The sequence below is a fragment of the Camelus dromedarius genome, chromosome 16 (assembly GCF_036321535.1).
Source record: "Camelus dromedarius isolate mCamDro1 chromosome 16, mCamDro1.pat, whole genome shotgun sequence".
Lineage (NCBI taxonomy): Eukaryota > Metazoa > Chordata > Mammalia > Artiodactyla > Camelidae > Camelus > Camelus dromedarius.
The window spans coordinates 47369486-47390232 of NC_087451.1; the positions used below are offsets into that span (position 1 = coordinate 47369486).

General features: G+C 32.8%; 1 protein-coding gene across 2 annotated transcripts in view; it reads right to left on the reverse strand.

Moving 5' to 3' along the window:
* TAOK1 (TAO kinase 1) overlaps positions 1-20747 on the reverse strand; it is a 113388-nt gene that overhangs the window by 16870 nt on the left and 75771 nt on the right. For both annotated transcript variants that reach the window (XM_010978947.3, XM_031468452.2), the window contains 7 exons: positions 19048-19215; positions 17112-17315; positions 15104-15238; positions 11099-11335; positions 9277-9405; positions 5399-5602; positions 3321-3560 (listed from right to left, as the gene is read on the reverse strand). In XM_010978947.3, coding sequence (XP_010977249.1) covers positions 3321-3560; positions 5399-5602; positions 9277-9405; positions 11099-11335; positions 15104-15238; positions 17112-17315; positions 19048-19215 — 1317 coding nt within the window. The remainder of the gene's footprint in view (positions 1-3320; positions 3561-5398; positions 5603-9276; positions 9406-11098; positions 11336-15103; positions 15239-17111; positions 17316-19047; positions 19216-20747) is intronic.

A 20747-nucleotide genomic window follows, 5' to 3' on the forward strand; every position in this document is an offset into this window, starting at 1 on the left:
TATTTATTAAGGTTTTACTCTTTAACACCACAAGCAAAAATCTGTAAGTCAGTCAAGTCAACCGATCCTTCAAAGGTCAAACAAAAGTTACGGGGCAAAGGAAGGGACAACCATTATTGGTGTGATGATAACAGATGCGAACTAATAAAAATTTCTGAGATAAAACAATTTTAAGTTCAGAGACAAAAGAGGTTTGGATTTAGTTTTTGGTTAATCACAGGTTAGTTATTCTATGAATTCAGGCTTTAACAAAATTTGATGAGATATATTTCTATAAGGTATACTGGTCAAGCCTATAAGTGAGAATTTACTCATGTACTATACTAAGGCTACAGTTGAAAATTTTTTACCTTAATATAAAATGACAAGATATTGATTGGTTGATTTAGTGTGCAACAAATGCATAGATGACCAAAGTAACACACTTGTCAAGGAAGTAGTTGTTCGTCCTCCTGCCACCCCGCCAATACTACATCAAATATACCCTTTCCATATTTTACACCAACCAAGGCACTGGTTATCATCATATATCTTTATCCTATGAAGGGTCAAGAAACGTCTAGCCAGAAACAGAAACTCTTAGTTTAGTTATGCTTAGTGGCACTACTCTTAAATACTGTCCTTGGTTAACAAAATTCTTTCAAGTTAGCCAGGAATGGGACAATAACATTTAGACATTCTCTTATTCCTCTGTATAACAGCCTCCATTCTTTTAGAAGTTTTTATTTTTAAAATATTGTGCCAAGAAAACTGTAATCATTCCATAACACTAGTGCCAAGAAAACTGTAATCATTCCATAACACTAGCCTAATGAAAAAAAAAAAACCTCTTTGAAAATAACTTTTTCAACAAGAATACTTGTACCAAGAATAAACTATCCTTCAATGCCTGACTCACATTAGAGCAAGGTGAATGTTAAGTTACAGTTGTTTCTACTCACTTAACACTGACAAAACATCATTTGGATGGCAGATGAGGGAAGAGCAGAGTAGGCAATATCCAACCCATTCCCTTAGACATGGTACCCCAATCCCCCCAAATCCTAGTCAACTTACATAAATGCTAAAACTGAAGTCCCCATACTCCCCGTTAAAGTCTTAGAGAAAGTTGTAAGAAGCAATTATTATTTAGGTAAATAAAAATGAGATAACTTGGTGTTAAAATCAAATCAGTTTTGTTCTACTTGAGTAAGTAGAAAGAAACATGTAACTAAGAGGAACATGGTGATTTTCTTCCCTACTAGAACAGTGGGGAGGATACCACTCAGTGGTATAAAGAGCATGCTTAGCATGCATGAGGTCCTGGCATCAATTCCCAGTACCTCCATTAAAAATAATAAACAAACAAACCTAATTACCTTCCCCAAAAAGGAAAAAAAAAAGCCTTTAAAAAAAAATTACAGAATTCTCTCCTTCATGGAAAATCTTGAGCTCCTTTGTCATCAGAAGGAGGCATTCTATTCCAAGTCTGACTATAACTCTGAAACATTATTACTTCTCTACACTTTTTGTATACTATGTATGAAAATCACACTAGTGTTTACAAGCTTTCAAACTGAAAGGGCAACAGAAAACAGAAAGTAATGGTTAAACATCAAACAACTCTATGCCAAGCCCTACAGAAATGCAATCATATCAGTTTTACAGTACGACTACAGAAAACTAACAAGCTTTCAGTTTGTTTTACTTCTGGGTACTGCTGACTTTAAGACCATAATTAATTTCACAGACATGTTAATTAAAAAATCTTTTGGTGGGAAACTGTCTACTCTGTAGCCAAAAGAGTATATACCTCTCCACTACAAAAACAAAATAAATTGGAAAAACCATTATGAATTACAATTTTCTAAAGGTTATGTGACTAAAAAGGTTATGTGAGTGGTTAACATAAGCTACTCTGTAAATGTTAATCACCTGTTCTGAAAACAGGAAAGTGAAATTTTACTTAGGTTTACAAGGAAGGGGTAAAACAACTTTGCTTCTATACTTTGTTCAGGACAGCTTATTTGAATGGAGTCAAGCAGGAATTGAAAATACCAACGGGTGTGGTATACCTTCTAGATTTTGACACAGATTATTCCTGTGAATGAATTTCACTTCTCTCCAGGGCAGTTATTCAGGCAAGACCAAGAGCTGTTTTATAGTTTAATTATTAAATACTTTAAAAAAGAGAGTAGGGTTTTAAAAGGAAGTACTGTGGGACCTGGGCCTTACTGGATATAAATAAAAGTTTAAAATGTGCAGATACGTACTGATTAATTTAGGTACTAATATGGACGACAGCCTATACAGTAAGCAGTTTTTATTTTGTTCATGAAGATTCATAGGATTATGCTCTTTCAAATATTTATTACAAGTTATAAAACTGGATATTTCTTGGAATTGTTAACTCTGGTTAAATCTGGTGGCAGAGGCTGGATGAGGTGGCCAGAGGGACATGGGGAGGGGGGAAACCTTTAACTTTATAGTACACTTTGGTGTCTTTTGATTTCATGTGAATGAATTCCTCTATACAAAGCAAATACAAAAGTTCCTTGGTATTATGTATCATCAACACTTGTCTCTCCTTATTTATTTAGGGGCAGGCATATAACAACTTGCTCCATTTTGACGTGTTAATTAAAAAATATATGCCCCAACTATCCATGTCATGGTCTCACTTAAACACTACCAAACACATAGAGAAAATAAGCAGAATGAGAGTAACACTGTGATGATTCCACCATTCCTCTTAAGATGAGTACAAAGAGGGGAGGGAGAGGGGGTTAAAAGGCATTTTTCATTCCACTGGCTTCTGTACTGATTAGGAACTTACCATCTTTTTTGGATACAAATCACATTGAGAGCAAATAAGATTCCAAAATTGTATTACTTGGAACACTAGAGAGAAGCCAACAGGTTAGCATGTTAACACATAGACTGTAATATTATCAGCGGACATTTGGGTACATTAAAATAAGAATTCTGATTCTTATTTATGGCACTTCCCATAGTTAAAATTTTTGGGGGTGTGGGGAATTGCTCAGTGGTAGAGTGTGTGCTTAGCATGCAAGAGGTCATGGGTTCAATCCCTAGTATCTCCATTAAAAAAAAAAATTCGAAAAATGAAAAAAAAAATTTGGGAGGGTCATCTACTGAGAAATACAAGAGCAAAAAGTGAGTAGCTACAGAAACGCCACATTAAAACTAATCAAACATGCTTAAAATGAAAAGAAAAAAGTTGATTCAAATTCTTTATGATGGACATTTGTCTTAGACTTTTGCTGCTGGATGCCTTTCATCTCTTTTCCCATGTGTCAAGAAGCTTAGGCTAAAGTTACCTTCAGACTCTTAGGTTGTTGTCGAACCTCCATGACATGCTTTCGCCTTAATTCTCGTTCTCTTCGCTTATTATATTCCAGCTGGTTAGTAAGCTCAGTTTGATGCTGCAATCTGATCAACTCACAGCGCATCTTCTGAATTGTGTTGAGGTGGCGGAACTCCAGTTCTTGCATGGATTCATGCTGTCGCAGCAGCATGGCATGCTCTAAGTCCTTTTGAGTCTGCCTCTTATTTAATTCCTAATCCGTAACACAAAAGACAAAGGTATAATTCATTGCTGTACAATGCCAGGGAAAAAAAAGTCCTAAGAAACAGACTAGCCAGCAAATAGATGTAATCCTCTAATTCAATAATGACTGCATAGTAAATTTTATGATCTTTACTGTAGTAAATGAGCAATTAGCACAAATTTCCTTATTCTATTCATTTTCTATTCATTTATACTATTTTATGCAATAAGACATATCAAATCTATCTTAAGAGGCTTAATGTCCTTCTTTCTTTCCTTCCTTTACTGCTTCCTAATTTTGTATCTGAAGAGGACTCCTAAGCCATCCTTTGAATTTCTTCAGAGTATCCTAATTACATGCAGTATACCAGTATGGTGTAGTGGATAAGAACATGAAACTCTAGAGCTAGACTGCCTGTGTTCTAAATCCTGGCTCTGCTACTTAGAGCACTAAGTCCTTCAGTTAGTTACTTAAACTGAAACTGTGTTTCAGTTTCATTACTTTTTAAATGGAGATAATAACATAGCTATTTCATATATTTAATGTGAGGATGAAATTAGTTCATAAATGTAAAGTTCTCAGAATAATACCTAGCACATGATGTTCAATAAATGTTATAATTCTTTTTTTTCAGATTAAAAAGAACAAGTGTACAACACACACACACACACACACACACACACAATGTGCAAGTCAGACCTGCTCCCTCTGCCTCTGCAAACCCCTTCTCCAGAGGCCAACAGTTTGGTGCAAATGCTTCCTAACCCTCCCCATGCTTATCATGAAACATCTATTATACAAAACTGTATAGTTTTGAAACTGAGTAACAATACACATTCTAGACATGTAAAGTGTTTTACTTATCTAAGAATATAATGGACATAGATCTAGATCAGATCAGTATACACAGATCTTTTTTTTGGTAAGTTTCATAATAAATATCTGCTTTGAAATACCAGTTTTCCCTTTTTTTTGCTTTATAAGCAAATTTTCATTAAATGTCTATGCATGATACATCATATAATCATGTTATTATTTCTTTACGATAAGAGTTCTAGAAGTGGTTTTCATGGGTAAAGAGCATATGTGCTCCAAAAGGGCAGTATCAATTTAAACTCTTATCAACATTGCACATTTCCTCATGCCACTATTTCAATGTTGCCAATCTTTTAAAATGTTCTTATCTAATTGACGAAACTGTTTTAATTTGAATTTCTTTAATTAGTAGTGAATTTGAACAACTATGCTATATCTGAAGCTTATATTTTAAGCCACTTTTGGAACAAATTCATCTGTGCTCACAGGTGTACCTAATAATGAGAATATTGTTTTCACTGGAGAGTTTCTACATTTGCCCAATTAATGATTATAAAAATGTGTTAAATGGTAACACACACTTCATGGCACCCATTTCAGATCAAAAGACATAAATTATCCAATTAACTTTATCATATTTAAAAATTAACACTTCTCTCATTTACAGATTTAATATTTATTTGATAAATATTCATTAAATAACTACTACGGGCCAGATACTAGGGATATAAAAACCTGAGCAAAACCCATGACTTCATAAAATGTACATTCTAGTCAGGGGGAGAGCCATCCTCCCAAAAAGTGTGTGCATGTAAGAGAAAGTGCAAAGAACATTTAAGTAAGGAGGATTTCATGATCAGGAAAGGCATTTCTGAGGAGGTGACATCTGAGGAGAGACATGAAGGCAGAAAGCAAGTCATGTAGATAATCTGGGGAAGCAGGATGCACGCTGAGGGAAGTACAAGTGCAAAGGCCCTGAGGCTGGGATGTGACTGACATATTTACAGAAAAGATTCTCATCTCAAACATACCTCCCTAACAAGGTCCTGCTCTAAGTTATGGCGCCCAAGTAACATTCTTCTCTTGAAGCGGCGGCATTCCAGCTCTAGGTATTGTCTCTGACGCCGAAGAAGATTAGCCTCCTCTTCTGCTTGGAAATGTTGTATATTCTCCTTCTGCTTTGAAAGCCACTCCTGTTTTTCCTTTTTTGGAGTGCTCTGGTTTTCATTCAGCTCCTGGCAACATATAAAACAACTCATTTCAAAATACATACAAAAAATTAACTATATGAATGTACCAACCTTTATCTGGTACATTTAGATAAAAGTACTTAATCTGCGTCCTTTCTAATGCTCAAGATAGGGCAATGACCTTAAGGAGGTAGGTAATATCTTCCTTTTCTTGAGTTACCCGTGAAATAGGACAGGAAAAGAGAAATGCACACTAGAAAACATGCATGCCTTTTAGCTTTACACAGACACATTTATGATTTATAGCTTTAAAAGCACACAATATTGTTCAATCCCCAGTACTTTCATTAAAAACTAAATACATCTAATTATACCCCCACACACAAAAAAATAATTAAATAAAAAAACTTTTTAAATTAATGTACATTTAGGCTATGAAAGTGTAGAGTAACAGAATCAATTACAATGCAATTGCCACCCTAAGTGCAAAATAAAACAATTCATATAGCTGAAGTCCCTCCTTGTCACTATCTTCCTGTCATTTTTATCATTTCCATGCATGTTTTTATACTTTTACCACATACTTATCTAAAAACATAGTATAGGTTTGTCTGCTATTAACTTTCAATGATACATGCTCTTCCACATCTTGTTTTTTGTTCTACATTGTTGTTTTGAGATTTATCCATGTTGAAATACGTATGTATATTCAGTTAATTCATTTTGCTGCATGTCATTAATTCCAACATGCATAATTTTCCCCACATTTTGACATCTTTGAAATTGTGATGCATCTTAAAGTCAGTGTCTTACCCTTATAATAAGTATTTTTAATTTTTTGTTATATAAATATATGATTATTGAATAAGCCAAAGTTACTGTGTGTGAAAAATTGTATGAAAAAGCCACACTACTTTATCAATTCCTTTTCTGACAATTAGGTTATTTCTAAATTTTGTCACTACATACGGTGAAGCAGTGAGCATTATTTTACCTGTTTCATTGTACTTATGTGTTAGAGTTTCTCTAGGCAGTATATGTACGTGGGAGAAGGCTTGCTAGATTATAGACTACATCCCTTTTCAGCCTTGCTTTCTAAAGTGATAGTACATCTTACCCTATGTAGTCTGTAAGAGTCCATTTCCCTACTCCTCTTCAACACTGGGTATTGTCCTATTTTTTGTCAGCCTGATAGGTTTAAAATGGTATTTTACTGGAGTTATAATTAGTATTTCCTTATTACTAGTGAAGTTGAGAATATTAAAAAAAATCTTTTGGCTTGTATTTCCTTACCTGTGAATTGCTTGCTTATACTTTCTACCTATTTTTCTACTGTGTTCTGCCAAACACAACATGACTTTTTTGATCTTTTAACAGTTACGTATATTGCCAGTATCTTCTGTGGCTTATCTTTATTTCTGGTATCATTTGATAAATAAAAAAATTTTATATTTTAATAAAGTCATATTTTTCAATTGGAAAAAAAAAGCACACAATCTTGGTAAATGAAGTGTAATACATCTTTCTTTAAATCCTTCCCAAGAAGGGACAGAAGGCACTTCTCTCAGGTAAAGATAATATATGTGAATTAAACTATGGGCTAAAATTCAGCTATGTGTCACTTCTTGGTTTTTGACATTCTAAATATTAAGTTTCTGGCAAAATTATGAATGGACTCAATATAAAAAAACTGGAAATTAAATGAAAAATCAACAAAATCTTGGGAGAACAGAGATATCCTTTATGAATGCATTTAATGTTTTGCATAAATAACTACTGAATAAATCAAAACCAGTGCTTCTCTACAGCATTTAAAATATTATCTTACAAAGGGTGGGGGTATAGCTCAGGTGGTAGAGAGCATGCTGAGCATATAAGGGGTACCTGGTTCGATCCCCAGTACCTCCATTAAAAAAAAAGAAATGAAAATGAAAATACTACTTTACAAATGAAAATGCATTTATATTGAGCAAGATGACAACATACTGACGATGCACTCAATGAGGCAAACTCTAGGATGATAATTAATACTAATATATTTTCCACCTAAAAAGCATCAACACTGCACAGGATAAAAACTAGCTATCTTTTCTAGGTATAAGATAATTTTTCAGAGTCTACTAACCTTACAGTCCTTCCCCTGTTTTTCAAGAAAGAGATCAATTCTTCATAACTTTAGTTCATAAGATATTCAAACACATCAAAAAAAAAAAAAAACCTCACATAAGTTAATAGTTTTTAATTTAAGGCTACATACACACACACACACACAATGGGAAGAGATGGATAACACAGGTACATACATAAAGAGTCATCTGGGTATTTTTTGCAAAATCTTTTGCCAAGGACCTTTTCCACCAAGACTCTAGTATGTCCCTTCCTCTATGCTAAAAATTATTATTTTAAATGAACATGCACACATAAACACATATAAATCTGGCTTCTAAAGGAAAATGAGTTTATTAGTTGGACTACATGTTCTATGACTCAACAATTATCTAAAGCAACATATCTATAAAATTAAAATCTCACTTCACTGGGAAAAGATCTGTAAACTGAATTTTATTGCATATTTATTTACTGTGAGGAATTCTATTTAAAATCTCTTCAAACCCAAACCCAAAGTGCCAGTGTAGAGTTTGGCTTTTGTATTAGTCATGGGAATGTACTGCAGGTTACATCCTTTAGAGTTAGAAAAATCTTGTCAATGAACCTCAGTTAGCAGAGTAAATATAGCAAGTTTTTGTGCCAACAAAATGTCCATAGTCAGACTTACATATCTGATTATAAGGCAAATTCCTACACAGACAAAAACATTACTATCAAAGAGATTACTATTATTTTATTAAAATCAATTAATTTAACTGTGCACTAATAATTAATTACATAGACTAAAAATTTCAATTAGTCTATAAAAGGGGGGTCTACATTAAGACATCATTTTTCTGTCCTGACTACTATTGCAGTTTACCTTTCAGAAACTGCCTTGGAACAAACAAAACTTTCTTCAAAGTTGGACATTTGCTTTTAAAAGAAGTTCAACTCACAGTGAAAAATATGAAAATGAATATATGTTTATTTACGTATAATTGAAGAATTCTGCTGTATACCAGAAATTGACACAACATTGTAAACTGACTATATAACTCAATTTAATAAAATAAAAAAAAAAATAAAAGAAGTTCAAGAAAGCAGCACATAGAGGGGAAATAAATATGAAATAATGTAGTCATAAAAAATGATCAGCATGTTCTCCTATTAAAGAACACATGATAAGCAAATACGCCTCTTATTTTTACTATATGTGAAAACTAGAATAAGAACAAATTATTGTAATTTTCTGAGCCTAAAGTAAAAAGGTATGATCTACTTTTAAAAGACAGAAATGTGTCGCTTCTTTTCACAGCTCAAATATTTTATTTCTAGTGAGTCAGTTATTTAATAAGTACATAGGAAAGCTATTATAAATAAAATAATTTGTATTTTTAAGAGATGATTCTTTTTAGATCCTATTCACGAGGATCTTGGTCTGCAGAAGAGTAACTGATTATAATTAATGTCTTTATTCAAACTGATACGTGTTTAGTGGCCACAAACAACGAAAGAAAAATTTATCCTAATGGTTCTTTCAATTGATAAACATCAATGTATATTTGATTTATTCTAATGTTTATATGAGTTGATCAACATCAATAGATAAATTTTTTCAAAATATGCACCTCCTTAAGCTGTTCTTTTCGAAGTTTATATTCTCTTTTCTGGGACTCCAAAAAGCTGTTCAGTTCTTTCTTCTGTTGGGCCTGAATATGTTGCTGAAATTTTTTCTCCTCATTGGCCATCACTTTAGCCTATAGGAAATTTAAAAAGTGGATCAAATTAGTTAAGTAGATAGATTCAAAGCAGCAACTTAATATACACCACTAAGGATATTTTCCCCCCTAAGAACAAAATCAACATAAGCATTACCAAAAGAAGAATACCCAGCAAATTATTAGTAAGTATCAGTCAGCATCCTTATTATTTGAATTTCAGAGAACCAGTAAATGGAACTCATCTTTAAAATGCTGGTCTTTTACAGAGTCAAATGTTTTCAGTTTTTTTCCCACTTAACAACAACATGTCCTCCCCCAATAAAATAAAATAAGAACAAATTTATCCACAAATGTAATTAAATCATGACCTTCTATCTCTATTGACTCATATATTAAATAATGTAATACATTCATCCTCAAACTAAACCATGACCTTTAATTTATGTATTAAATAATATGAAAATGTTAAACAGTATCATATTATTTTATTTGATTATGTATACAATACATATTCATTGTAGATCATTTAGGAAATATAGACAAACACAAAGGAAATATTTACATGATTTTAGCACCCAGAGATAACCAATATAAACATTTTGGTGCATATCCTTCCTCATTTTTTTCCATGCATACATACATTTTAAATAAATCTGTAATCATATTGTACATCCTGTTTCTTAAATTGCTCTTCTAAATATGTTAGTATCTACGTCTTTCCAAATTATTACACATACTTCGCAGAACCCCATAAGATTCTAAATATCTATACATTCTTTCACCAAATTGTTTCAAAATCAAATATTTATCTACTCCATAAATTATTTTGCCGAATTGTCCACTATTATGAGAAAATAGTTCTTCTTTTCGGGAGGGGAAGAGTAAACAAGGTAGCTATGATAAATAATGCCTCAACTTGGACTAGTCAGACATATTTCTAGAAATTATGTAAATTTACTGAGAACCTTATATTTTACTTAACAAAGGGGACTATCAAAATTTAACTCACAGACATCAAAAACATAAGAAGAAAAGGTTTCACGTAACAAGAATCCTAAAAAAAAAAGTGCCTTTATCATACAGTAGAATACTTATTTGTTAATAAATAAATGGGCTAAATACTAATCTGGGGGAAGGTATAGCTCAAGTGGTAGAGCGCATGCTTAGCATGCATGAGGTTCTGGGTTCTAATTCCCAGTACCTCCTCTAAAAATAAGTCTAATTATCTTCCCCCCAGAAAAATTTAAAAAATAAAACATTAAAAAAAAACTAATCCGAATCTCTCTTAATTTATAATCACTAACACTTTCCGTATGTATTACAGTAATCTTCAGTTATTCTCTGATATTAAAATGCTGCTATAAATTTAAGAAAGGTTTCCAAAAAATACACAGCAAAGAGAATCATGAGTGATTTTTTGAGATGTAAATCACCTACTGATAGGTGATTTATCAAACTCCTCAGATAACCAGGGCACCTAGAGTCTAGAATGATTGCATGACTTACCCACTGTGACACTATAAAACTATCAAATGTCAGGAAATAATCTGTCTATTGATTCCCAGACTCAGTACTTGGTATTATACACGTTGTGTAAATGCTTCTCCCTTTCCCCAGCTGATCTGCTTAGTTCTGGGGAACAGATATCCTAACATCAAAATGCCATCTTGGTTAATTCTGAGATGGTTACAAACTAGAATAAATAAATTAATAATACTCAGTCAGCTACCTCTTTTTCCATTGCAGCCTGATGTTTCTTGACAAGTTTCTCCATTTCTGCAGCAAAATTGTTACGCTGTGTTTCAAGATCTTTGTCTAATCTGAGGCGATGTTCGTCCATCTCAGCCTTTAGTTTATTTTCCAGAGTCATCAGCTGCTTTTGATGTTGCCGCCTCATTCTCTTATAGCCAGACATCTGTTCTCTAAGCTCAGAGTCCTGCTCATGTTCTTGCATTTGTCTCGTAACCTAGGCACACAAACAATGGAGAGAAAAGAATAAAATAAAGCAAAACATTTTTCTTTCAAAAGCATTTTAGACCATTCTACTATTAACGAAGTAGGAATCAATGTAAGATACTCCAGTGAGCAGTTTCCAATTAAATTTCCAACAGGTCTTTTTTTTTTTTTTTTTTAAAGAAACAGGCAAGCTGGTTCTAAAATTTATACAGGAACGTAAAGGACCTAGAATAGCTAAAACAATCTCAAGGAGAAAAAAAAGTTGGAAAAAGCACATTTCAAAACAGTGTGGTATTTGCGGAAGGATAAGCTGAATAGATCAAAGGAACAGAATAAAATCTAGAAATAGACCCACACATACCTAGTCAATTGATTTTCCACCAAAAAGTCAAGTTAACTCAAAGAGGAAAGAAATGTGTTAGCATCAAATTCTGTTTAAACAATTGGTTCTCTGTATATAAAGGCAAAAAACAAAACCCTTGACCCCTGTATCACCCTATGTACAAAAATTAGTTTTAAAAGAATCTTTTGATATCAACATAAACCCCAGAATTATAGAGCAGAAAAAAATACAGAATGTCTTCATGACTCTAGGGTAGGCAAAAATTTCTTGGGGAGGACACAAAAATCACTATTTTATATATATATGATTTTTTTAATTGAGGTGAAATTTATATAACATAGAACTAATCATTTCAAAGTTAACAACTCAGTAGTATTTAGCATAAACACAATGTTAGACAACCATCTATGTAGTTACAAAACATTTTTATCACTTCAGAAGAAAACCCTGTACCTGTTAAGCAGTTGCTCCCCATTCTGGAAACACCAATCTGTTTTTTGTCTCCATGGATTTACTTACTCTGGATATTCCATATGAATAGTCATATAATATATCACCTTTTGTCTCTGGCTTCTTTCATTTAGCATGTTTCTAAAGTGTTGTACAGCATGTATCAGTACTTAATCCCTTTTTATAGCTAAATAATATTCCATTGTTTGCATATACCAAATGTGTTTATCCATTCATCCACTGGTGAACATCTGTGTTGTTTCCACCTTGTAAATAGTGATGCTGTGAACATGTGTGTACATGTACTTGTTTGAGTACCTGTTTTCAATTTTTTTGGATATATACCTAGGGGCAGAATTGCTGGGTCATGTGGAGATTCTATGTTTAACTTTTTGAGGCATCATTAACTGTTTTTCACAGCAGCTGAACCATTTTTACATTCCTATAAGCAATATACAGAAGTTTTAATTCCTCTGCACTCTCCAACACTTGCTATTGTGTATGTGTGTGTGTGTGTGTGTGTGTGTGTACATAGCCATCCTAGTGGGTGTGAGGCGGCACCTCACTGTGGTTTTGATTTGCATTTCCCTAATGACTAGTGATGTTGAGCACTCTTCATGTGCTTGTTAGCCACTTGCATATCTTCTTTGCAGAAATGTCTATTCAAGTCCTTTACCTGTGTTTAATTTGAGTTAAATAGGAATTTAAAACTAAAAATTTTTAACCTCTTATCAAGACAATAATAAGAAAAAGACCAGGTAAATTATAGATGAAGAAAAAAATACTTGCAAGATATATATAAGATACAATACTTGTATCCAGACTATATAAAGCACTCCTACAAATCAATATTAAAAATATGAATATCTGAATAAGAAACAAGGCAAAAGATTTGAAGAGACACTTCATTAAAAAAGTGACAATAAGCACATGAAAAGGTCCTTATTATGGTGACATCTTTAGTCATGGTGAAATTCCCCCCCCAAAAACCCCAAACAGAAAACCCCACCCACTATGACATTCCACTTGACACCCACTAGCTAGAATGGATAACAAAAACAGGCTGACTACACCAAATGTTGGAGAGGATATGGTCCAAATGCAACTGCTATACACTGCAGATGGGCATGTGAAATGGTACGGCAATTTTGGAAAAAAGTTTGACAGCTTCCTAGTAAGTTAAACAGATACATACCCCAGGACCCTGCAATTCTACTTTTAAGTATTTATTAACCCAAAAGAAATTAAAACAGAGGGGAGGGTATAGTAGAGGGCATGTCTAGCATGCATGAGATCCTAGGTTCAATCCTTAGTACCGCCATTTAATAAACAAACAAATAAACAAACCTAACACCCCTCCAACCCACCTCCCAAACATACAAAAGAAATTAAAACATAATGTTCATATAAAGACTTGTATAAGAACTTTTATAGCAACCTTACGTGTAATAGCCCCAAATGGGAATCAAACCAAGTGTTCATCAATAGAAGAATGGATTAAAAAATCGTGGTATATTCACACAATGGAAAACTATTCACAGTAATAAAAAAGAATGAACTTTGATGAACACTATAGAGATGGATCTCAAAAATATTAAGCTAATCAAAATAAGCCAGACACAAAAGAGTACATTTTGTGTGATTCCATTTATATGAAACCACAAAACAGTTAAAACTATCAACAGTGAAGAAACAAAGTGGTGGTCATCAAAGTATAGAACTGACTAAAGAGGGGTATGAGGGAACTTTCTGGAATGATAAGACATTTTAATCTTGCTTTTTTAAGATAATGGTTAACATAGTGTTGTGTATCACTGTAAAAATACTTCAAATTGAATACCTAAGATTTATGCATTTTTATCATATGAAAGAAACCCAAGGCAGAATTTAGATTGTTACAGTATACGATAATTATATTATAGCTATGCTTATCTTTGTACACAAATCTACCTACTCTGTTTTATTTGAACTAAACGGAATTACTAGGTTTAAAGATACGAATCTTAAGTTTCTAAACCTATTACCTTGAGTATCCTTAATTAATATGAGGGGGCCAAATGAGACAGAAGACTTGCTTGGGAAACATTTAACACATGCCAAATCTCAGAGATGTTTTCCCATGAGCTGGCCCCTATCCAGGTATTTATTAAAATAGTCATGAAAAAATTAAGCAATCTTTGCCACTTGCTCTGTTCACAGAGTTATTACATGTTGCAGAATAGTAGGAATGACTTGACTTACGGTGGGGGGGTTGTGTTTTAGGGCCACATGCCATTCAGATTCATGGGCCACAGCATGGGATTTATAAAAACTGCTTATGTAGTTGATAACTCATATAATCCCCATATACCTTTTTCTTTCTTTCATATTTTCTAACAGCCTACTTATCCTTTGATATCTTAATGTAATTTCTTTTTATCCCTAGTATCCTTTATTATGTTTTGATCCTATATATCGGACTGATCAGGGTTATAAGTACTCCACTATAACAACATCCTTATAGTGGGCAAAGAATCCATTTTTATTATTTGGGAAATAAGAAGAACTACATTTTGAGTGTATCAAACAGGATTACTTCCTATTTCCCAAACATTCCCCCTCATTTTGGTTATCCTGTCAATTCTTAGGAAGAAATAACATTTTTCCTTCTCTCCTGTGCTTAAAACCAACTAATTATTAAAGGCTCAAACAATTTGTTTCATAAATACTTCCTTTATGCCGTGAATCAAAAATAATCTGAATTCCTATTTAGCACCTTTAGCCCTCTTTTAGCATTTAATGAACTCTAACATACTATTTGAGTATACATCTTGAAGACATTATTAGTTTAACATCTCTCAGAGTGCTTTGTATAATAACTTTCTCATAGGAGGCAGTTAATGTTTTGCAAAATAAACCCCAAATACAAAAAAATAAGATAAAATTGTATTTGAGTATAGATGTCAAGGTCCAACATGAAAATTTCTAATTCAGGGTAGTACATACCAGTGATGCAGTCCGTATAGTAGCAAAGTGTTCTCGATTACGGTAGTGTGATTTATGACGAGATACTTGGGGTGGAGATTGTGGATCCGATGCCCTTGTTCTAGGGTCTCCCTCTTCTCTGTAATTTTCTTCCTCCTAGGCAGAGAGAGAGATAATACTGAGATGAACAAACACAGTTCACTTGAACTTTTAAAGACAACTTGATCAATAAATCTCAAAAATATAACTTTAAAAGGCAAAAAAAAGAAATTGGGAATGCAGACATTTTATTTTCAATGTAATTTGAATCAGGAGACACTATTGCCTCAATGTATAAAATAGCACATCGATTCAGGATATGGAAACATATAAGGCTACATTTATATACTACTCATTAAATGCAAAATTGAAAAGCTTTAATATAACTTAAAAATGATAAAACATGCAGTCAGTATTTTAAACAGCAATAATAAAATTAATTACTCTAAGGCTCTTGGGTTTTGGAAGTAATAACATAGCTTTAAAAACTTTTGTTAATACTTCTACCATTTGTCCAAGATAGGTAAACAAAAGACAGTTATAAATATTTTAAGAACTGATGTCTTGCCTTATATGTACTTAAGTTCGTTAACTGAAGAGGAAGTCAATTAGCAACGAACTAATTGTGGGAATAATCATTTTAATGGCTGATCCCGTTTCCTAAGAATATAAAAATTAAACATGATTTTTTCCCTGAATAACACTACTACTTAACTAAATCATTCCTTAAAGCTATGTGTGTTATGTTAAAACATATGTAATATAAAATTTGCCATTTTAACCATTTGTATATAATTCAGTGGTGTTAATTATATTCTTAATGCTGTGTAACCATCACCATCTATTTCCAAAAATTTTTTTATTACCCCAAATGGAAATTCTGTATCCATTAACAAAAACTCTCCATTTCATCCTCCACTCAGCCCCTGGTAACCTCTAATCTACTTTCTGTCTCTATGAATTTGCTTATCCTAGATATTTCATACGAATGGAATCATACAATATTTGTCTTCTCACATCTGGCTTGTATCACTGAGCATGTTTTCAAGGCTCACTCATGTTGTAGTATGTATCAAAATTTCATTCCTCTTTATAGCTGAATAATACCCACTATATGTATATTACACAGTTTATTTATCCATTCATCTGCTGAGGAACATGTGGATTGGTTCCACCTTTTAGCTACTGTGCCTAACAACTTTTTAAGTAACACTACATGCTGCAAAGTTAAAAGGGAAGCAGTCTTATTAATTGCTAAAAGGAGTTGTCTGATCTTCAAATATTTTCAGGAAAATTTAAAATTTTGTACTCGAAAGTACAATGTACAAATACCCTTACTTCCTAAACCCAGAATTCATATTTTTCCATAATGACACTAAGTTTTAAAGACGTATACATTATGGATAACGCAAAAGTCACTTTTGATCACCAGCTGTCCTAATCCACTCTCCCACTCTTCAAAGGCAACCATTATATTATAATGAATATCATGAGTATACTTACTATTTTTAAATACTTTATCTTCTATCTAAGTAACTCCACATAATAAATGTATATATAGTATTTCTGTATTTCTTTCTTCTAAGATTTAAAAAATATTCTTTTTGTATTCTCAAAACATTTGTCTCCCAAATGCAGTGGGAATTAAAAGGCTACTCCCATTTTAAAATAAAACCTATGGTCACTCTCCCTTCTGAGTGAGAGGGCCTGCACTCTGTCTATGGAGTGTGTACCTACTTTTACGCTGAGCTAAGCACCCAACTCTACATCTTGTGGCCTTTCACTTGCCTTCTGAGACAGCCTGCACTCTGTCTATGGAGTACATATTTCTCTGAATAAAACTACTTTTACTCAAAGGAAAAAAAAGTTATCTAGAACTGGTCCAAATTGCTGAAATAGCAAAGGAAAAAAAAATCTCCTCGTAAACTAGTCAGATGAAAAAAATATTTACCAAAGCTGAATTTTTTTTCACTGAAATCCAAATACTCACAGGTTTTAAATGAATGACAGAACTATTAGACATCACTGTGTGGTCTCCCTCCATCATGTCTAGCTCACTCTTGTCATCCGAGGCATCTGGAAGACTGTTAACACTACTGCTTTGGCTACTGGCACTGATGGACATACTGGGAATAGACTGATTACTTCCAACACTATTCACTGTTCCTGTCCGTCCAACACCATGATCTTGTTCCTAAGGAAAAAGAGCATAGATTCAAGTATCTATATCTCTTTCAATTTCTTAAATATAAGCATCTAGCACACTGCTTGGCACATAGTCTTTAGAAAGTTAGAGGTCTATCATGAGAAATTCTCTTTATATGTCAAGACCACTAAGTTGACCGTTAGTTTACAGAAAAACAAATAAAAAAGATTAACAAGTAGTTAACAAAAACCCAACCAAGTGTGTGAAAAAGTCAGTTCATCAGTTTTGGGTTATTTCCATAGATTAGTATATAATTTTCTCTAAATTGTTTGACATTTTTTGAAATTCATTTTTACCACACATCTCATGGGATATATAGAAATTCTGCTCATTTCTCAATGATTCCCATGGTTAAAATAAGCTCCAACCTTTTTAAAAAAAAAAAATCCTATAAGCAACCTCTTTGAGTTGTTTCTTTTGTTGAAGCCTTTTGTAAGTATATTTTTCTTTCTTCCTTAAAATATAATCTCTAGCCTATCCTTCTACCACCAAATAACTTAATATTAATTCCTATTTTTCTGTATATCAAAAATTATGCATTATATATATATATTTAATCGCAATCACAAGAATGTTTTTCTGAAGTAACCAGGCAAGCCATGGTATCTAGGTACCAACATTACAACAGTCTTACCATACCAAAACTCTATGAGATATGCAGAATTTAATAATACAGACATACGGTATACATATATATAGAAACTTTTCTTATATCCCTAGCTTAATAGAGACGCTGTTGAAGATGAGAATTTTATTAATTTCACTTTACTGTATTCACAACTTTATTTCATACATCTAAAACAGCCCCAAATTCTGAATGACTGTCTTAAGAACTAAAAAAAACCAAAACACAAAAAACCCAAAACTGCAGATTAAGAGAATCTTACATTTCATTAATTATGTTCATGTCATTAATTATGTAGTGCTATTAAAAAGAAAAGTAACAACTGCTCCTAGTTTCAGAATGCAAAGTGATCTCTCTCACTGGAAAACAGAAAAGAACAAAAAGCCAGGAGCAAAGAAGAAAACTGAAAATATTTAAAGTAAAAATTACAGCTTTATAGGTATATTTCCATGTGAGAAAGTTCTGTAACATTTCTATTGCAAGTTTGTATTTCTCTTCTCCCTAAAGGGCATCATGGAAAGAATTTGGCCCTGAGAGTGAGAGATACTAGAATTTGAAACCATATGCTTCTACCAACAATGAGTCAGTTAACCACTGAGCCTTGCTTTACTCATTTGTAAAATGAGTATTTCATAACTATGTAGATGGAATGAAACTATGCAGAACTGAAAAGAATCAAATATCCCTGGTGCCAGAGTAGAATGCTTTGTAACTTTCTAATGACTTGTGAGTGAGCACTGTCAACTCTCAGAGTATGTAATTTCAAGTATTTTCAAAAGCATGTCCCATGGAACTGGACAATCAGGAGAATAAGAAAAGTTCAGTGCCCAAGAAATTTAAGAAGGAATAGATGAAACAAAGTTGAACAAGTTAACAAGATTTTGCAGTGCTTTACTATATGCCAATGTGCATTGCAAAGGGGTTGGGTTTAAAAAAATGCAAAACCATTTTCCCACCTGGGATCTTAAAGGACCAGTGTTAAGAAAACACAATCTGGTAATCACTCATGTAAAAGATTTGTGATGTAAAAGACAACTTGCATAGTAAGAAGCCAATGAAGAGAGCTCAATATTTGAGTCATTTCTAAATTTTTACCTCTTCTTCTTCCTGTGCTTCTACTGCTGGTCCATTATGTGCCTCCTGGAAAAGGAGTTTCTTCATCTTTCGATACTGCAGATTGTCCAGCTCTCTTACTGCATCCTTTGTCCTCTGAATAAGATCTATTAACACTGTTTCAGGGCGCTCCCGAAGAACAAACATGTGCTGGATAAGAGAAGGTAAAAGTCAGGTTGAAATCTATGTATTTTTTCAGTTAGTACAAATGTACCCCCTTCTTAGATCCAAGAGTTACTACCCTAAAAAACCATGATAGACAAAGCATATCATCTATAGCTACCTCATTCTATTACACTTCTGACTTCTTACACTTACAAAATTGTCATTTACATATAATCACTCTGTGCCTATATATAACTACCCTGGAACATTTTATAAAAATTTTGGACTTCTAAAAACGCAGAGTTGAAAAAATAAAAGAGTTTAATTAAACACTAAGAAATTAAATCCAATTAGAGCCCTAAACAAAGGCTAAATAAAGGTTTATATATTCTTAGAACTACTGATTTCACAGAAAAGGCATGTCAGTTCCAAGTTCTATTAGGTTTCAACAGAAATGCATTCACTGATGATGAATTATGTAATGTAAACCTGGATGATATTATGGGTTCCTTTATATGCTGCATAAACAATATTCTTCATAAAACACTAGCAGTTGATTAAAAGCCATTATATTATTAGTGACTTTTACCACTAAAGTTTAATAAAGTTTAACATTATCATATTATAGAAAAGTAGACAGAACAATTCCACTATTAGAATTATCACTTACATTTTGATAATTTCTTCTCAGAAATTTTCTATGTATAGATTTTGTTTTGTAGATACAGTTAGCATATAGACTGCAAAAAGACACCTTCTGCCCTTGAATTCATGAGATGCCTCTATAATACTTTTACCTTCTTTGTTAGCCAAAATTATTTCTTCTCTATGTAAAAAGTTCTAACTACATGATATATGATTCTAATTTCACTGTCATAAGTATTGTTATTTCAAACTCATAAACATAAGCCTACAGATTATTTCATTAAATGTTTATGCCAAATTATTTAACCATTACCTTAATTCTGGACAGTTATTTCCAATTTTTAATTCTGAGATAAGTAGTTTCATATGTTTAAAAAAAAAAACCTTTTTTCTATTAATCTTTTTCTTTACTATGGGCTGTGATAGAAATGCCATTAGGCCAAAGGTAAAGAAGCACTTCATAGATATTTCCTATCATTTACAATAAGGTTGTGCCAATACACACTATCAACCAGGTAAATGAATACTATATACAGACTTAGGACCTAATCAACAAATACCTGGGCCTGGTGGGCTGGTTGTAGCAAAAGAGCTTCTTTCACTTATATTAGGCAAGTTTAAGAAGCCAGTCACATTATTCCTTTTTCCTGAGCCTTAGCTTGGTATGGATGTACCAATATTTATAATATTTAGTCTTCTTACTCCCCCAAAATATATCTCATATTTCTAAGTTCGATAGTTTTCTACATATAGATCTTGCTTATTTTTCACTAACATAATTCATAGCTATACTAAACCTTTTGTTGCTATTATGAGTATCTATTTATTCAAGCTTTCATTTCTCAGAGTATGAGTAAAATGCCTAAAAATCTTCAAGCATTACTAAAACTTTATACTGCTTCTTCATGTTTAAGTTGCAAATAATACCATCA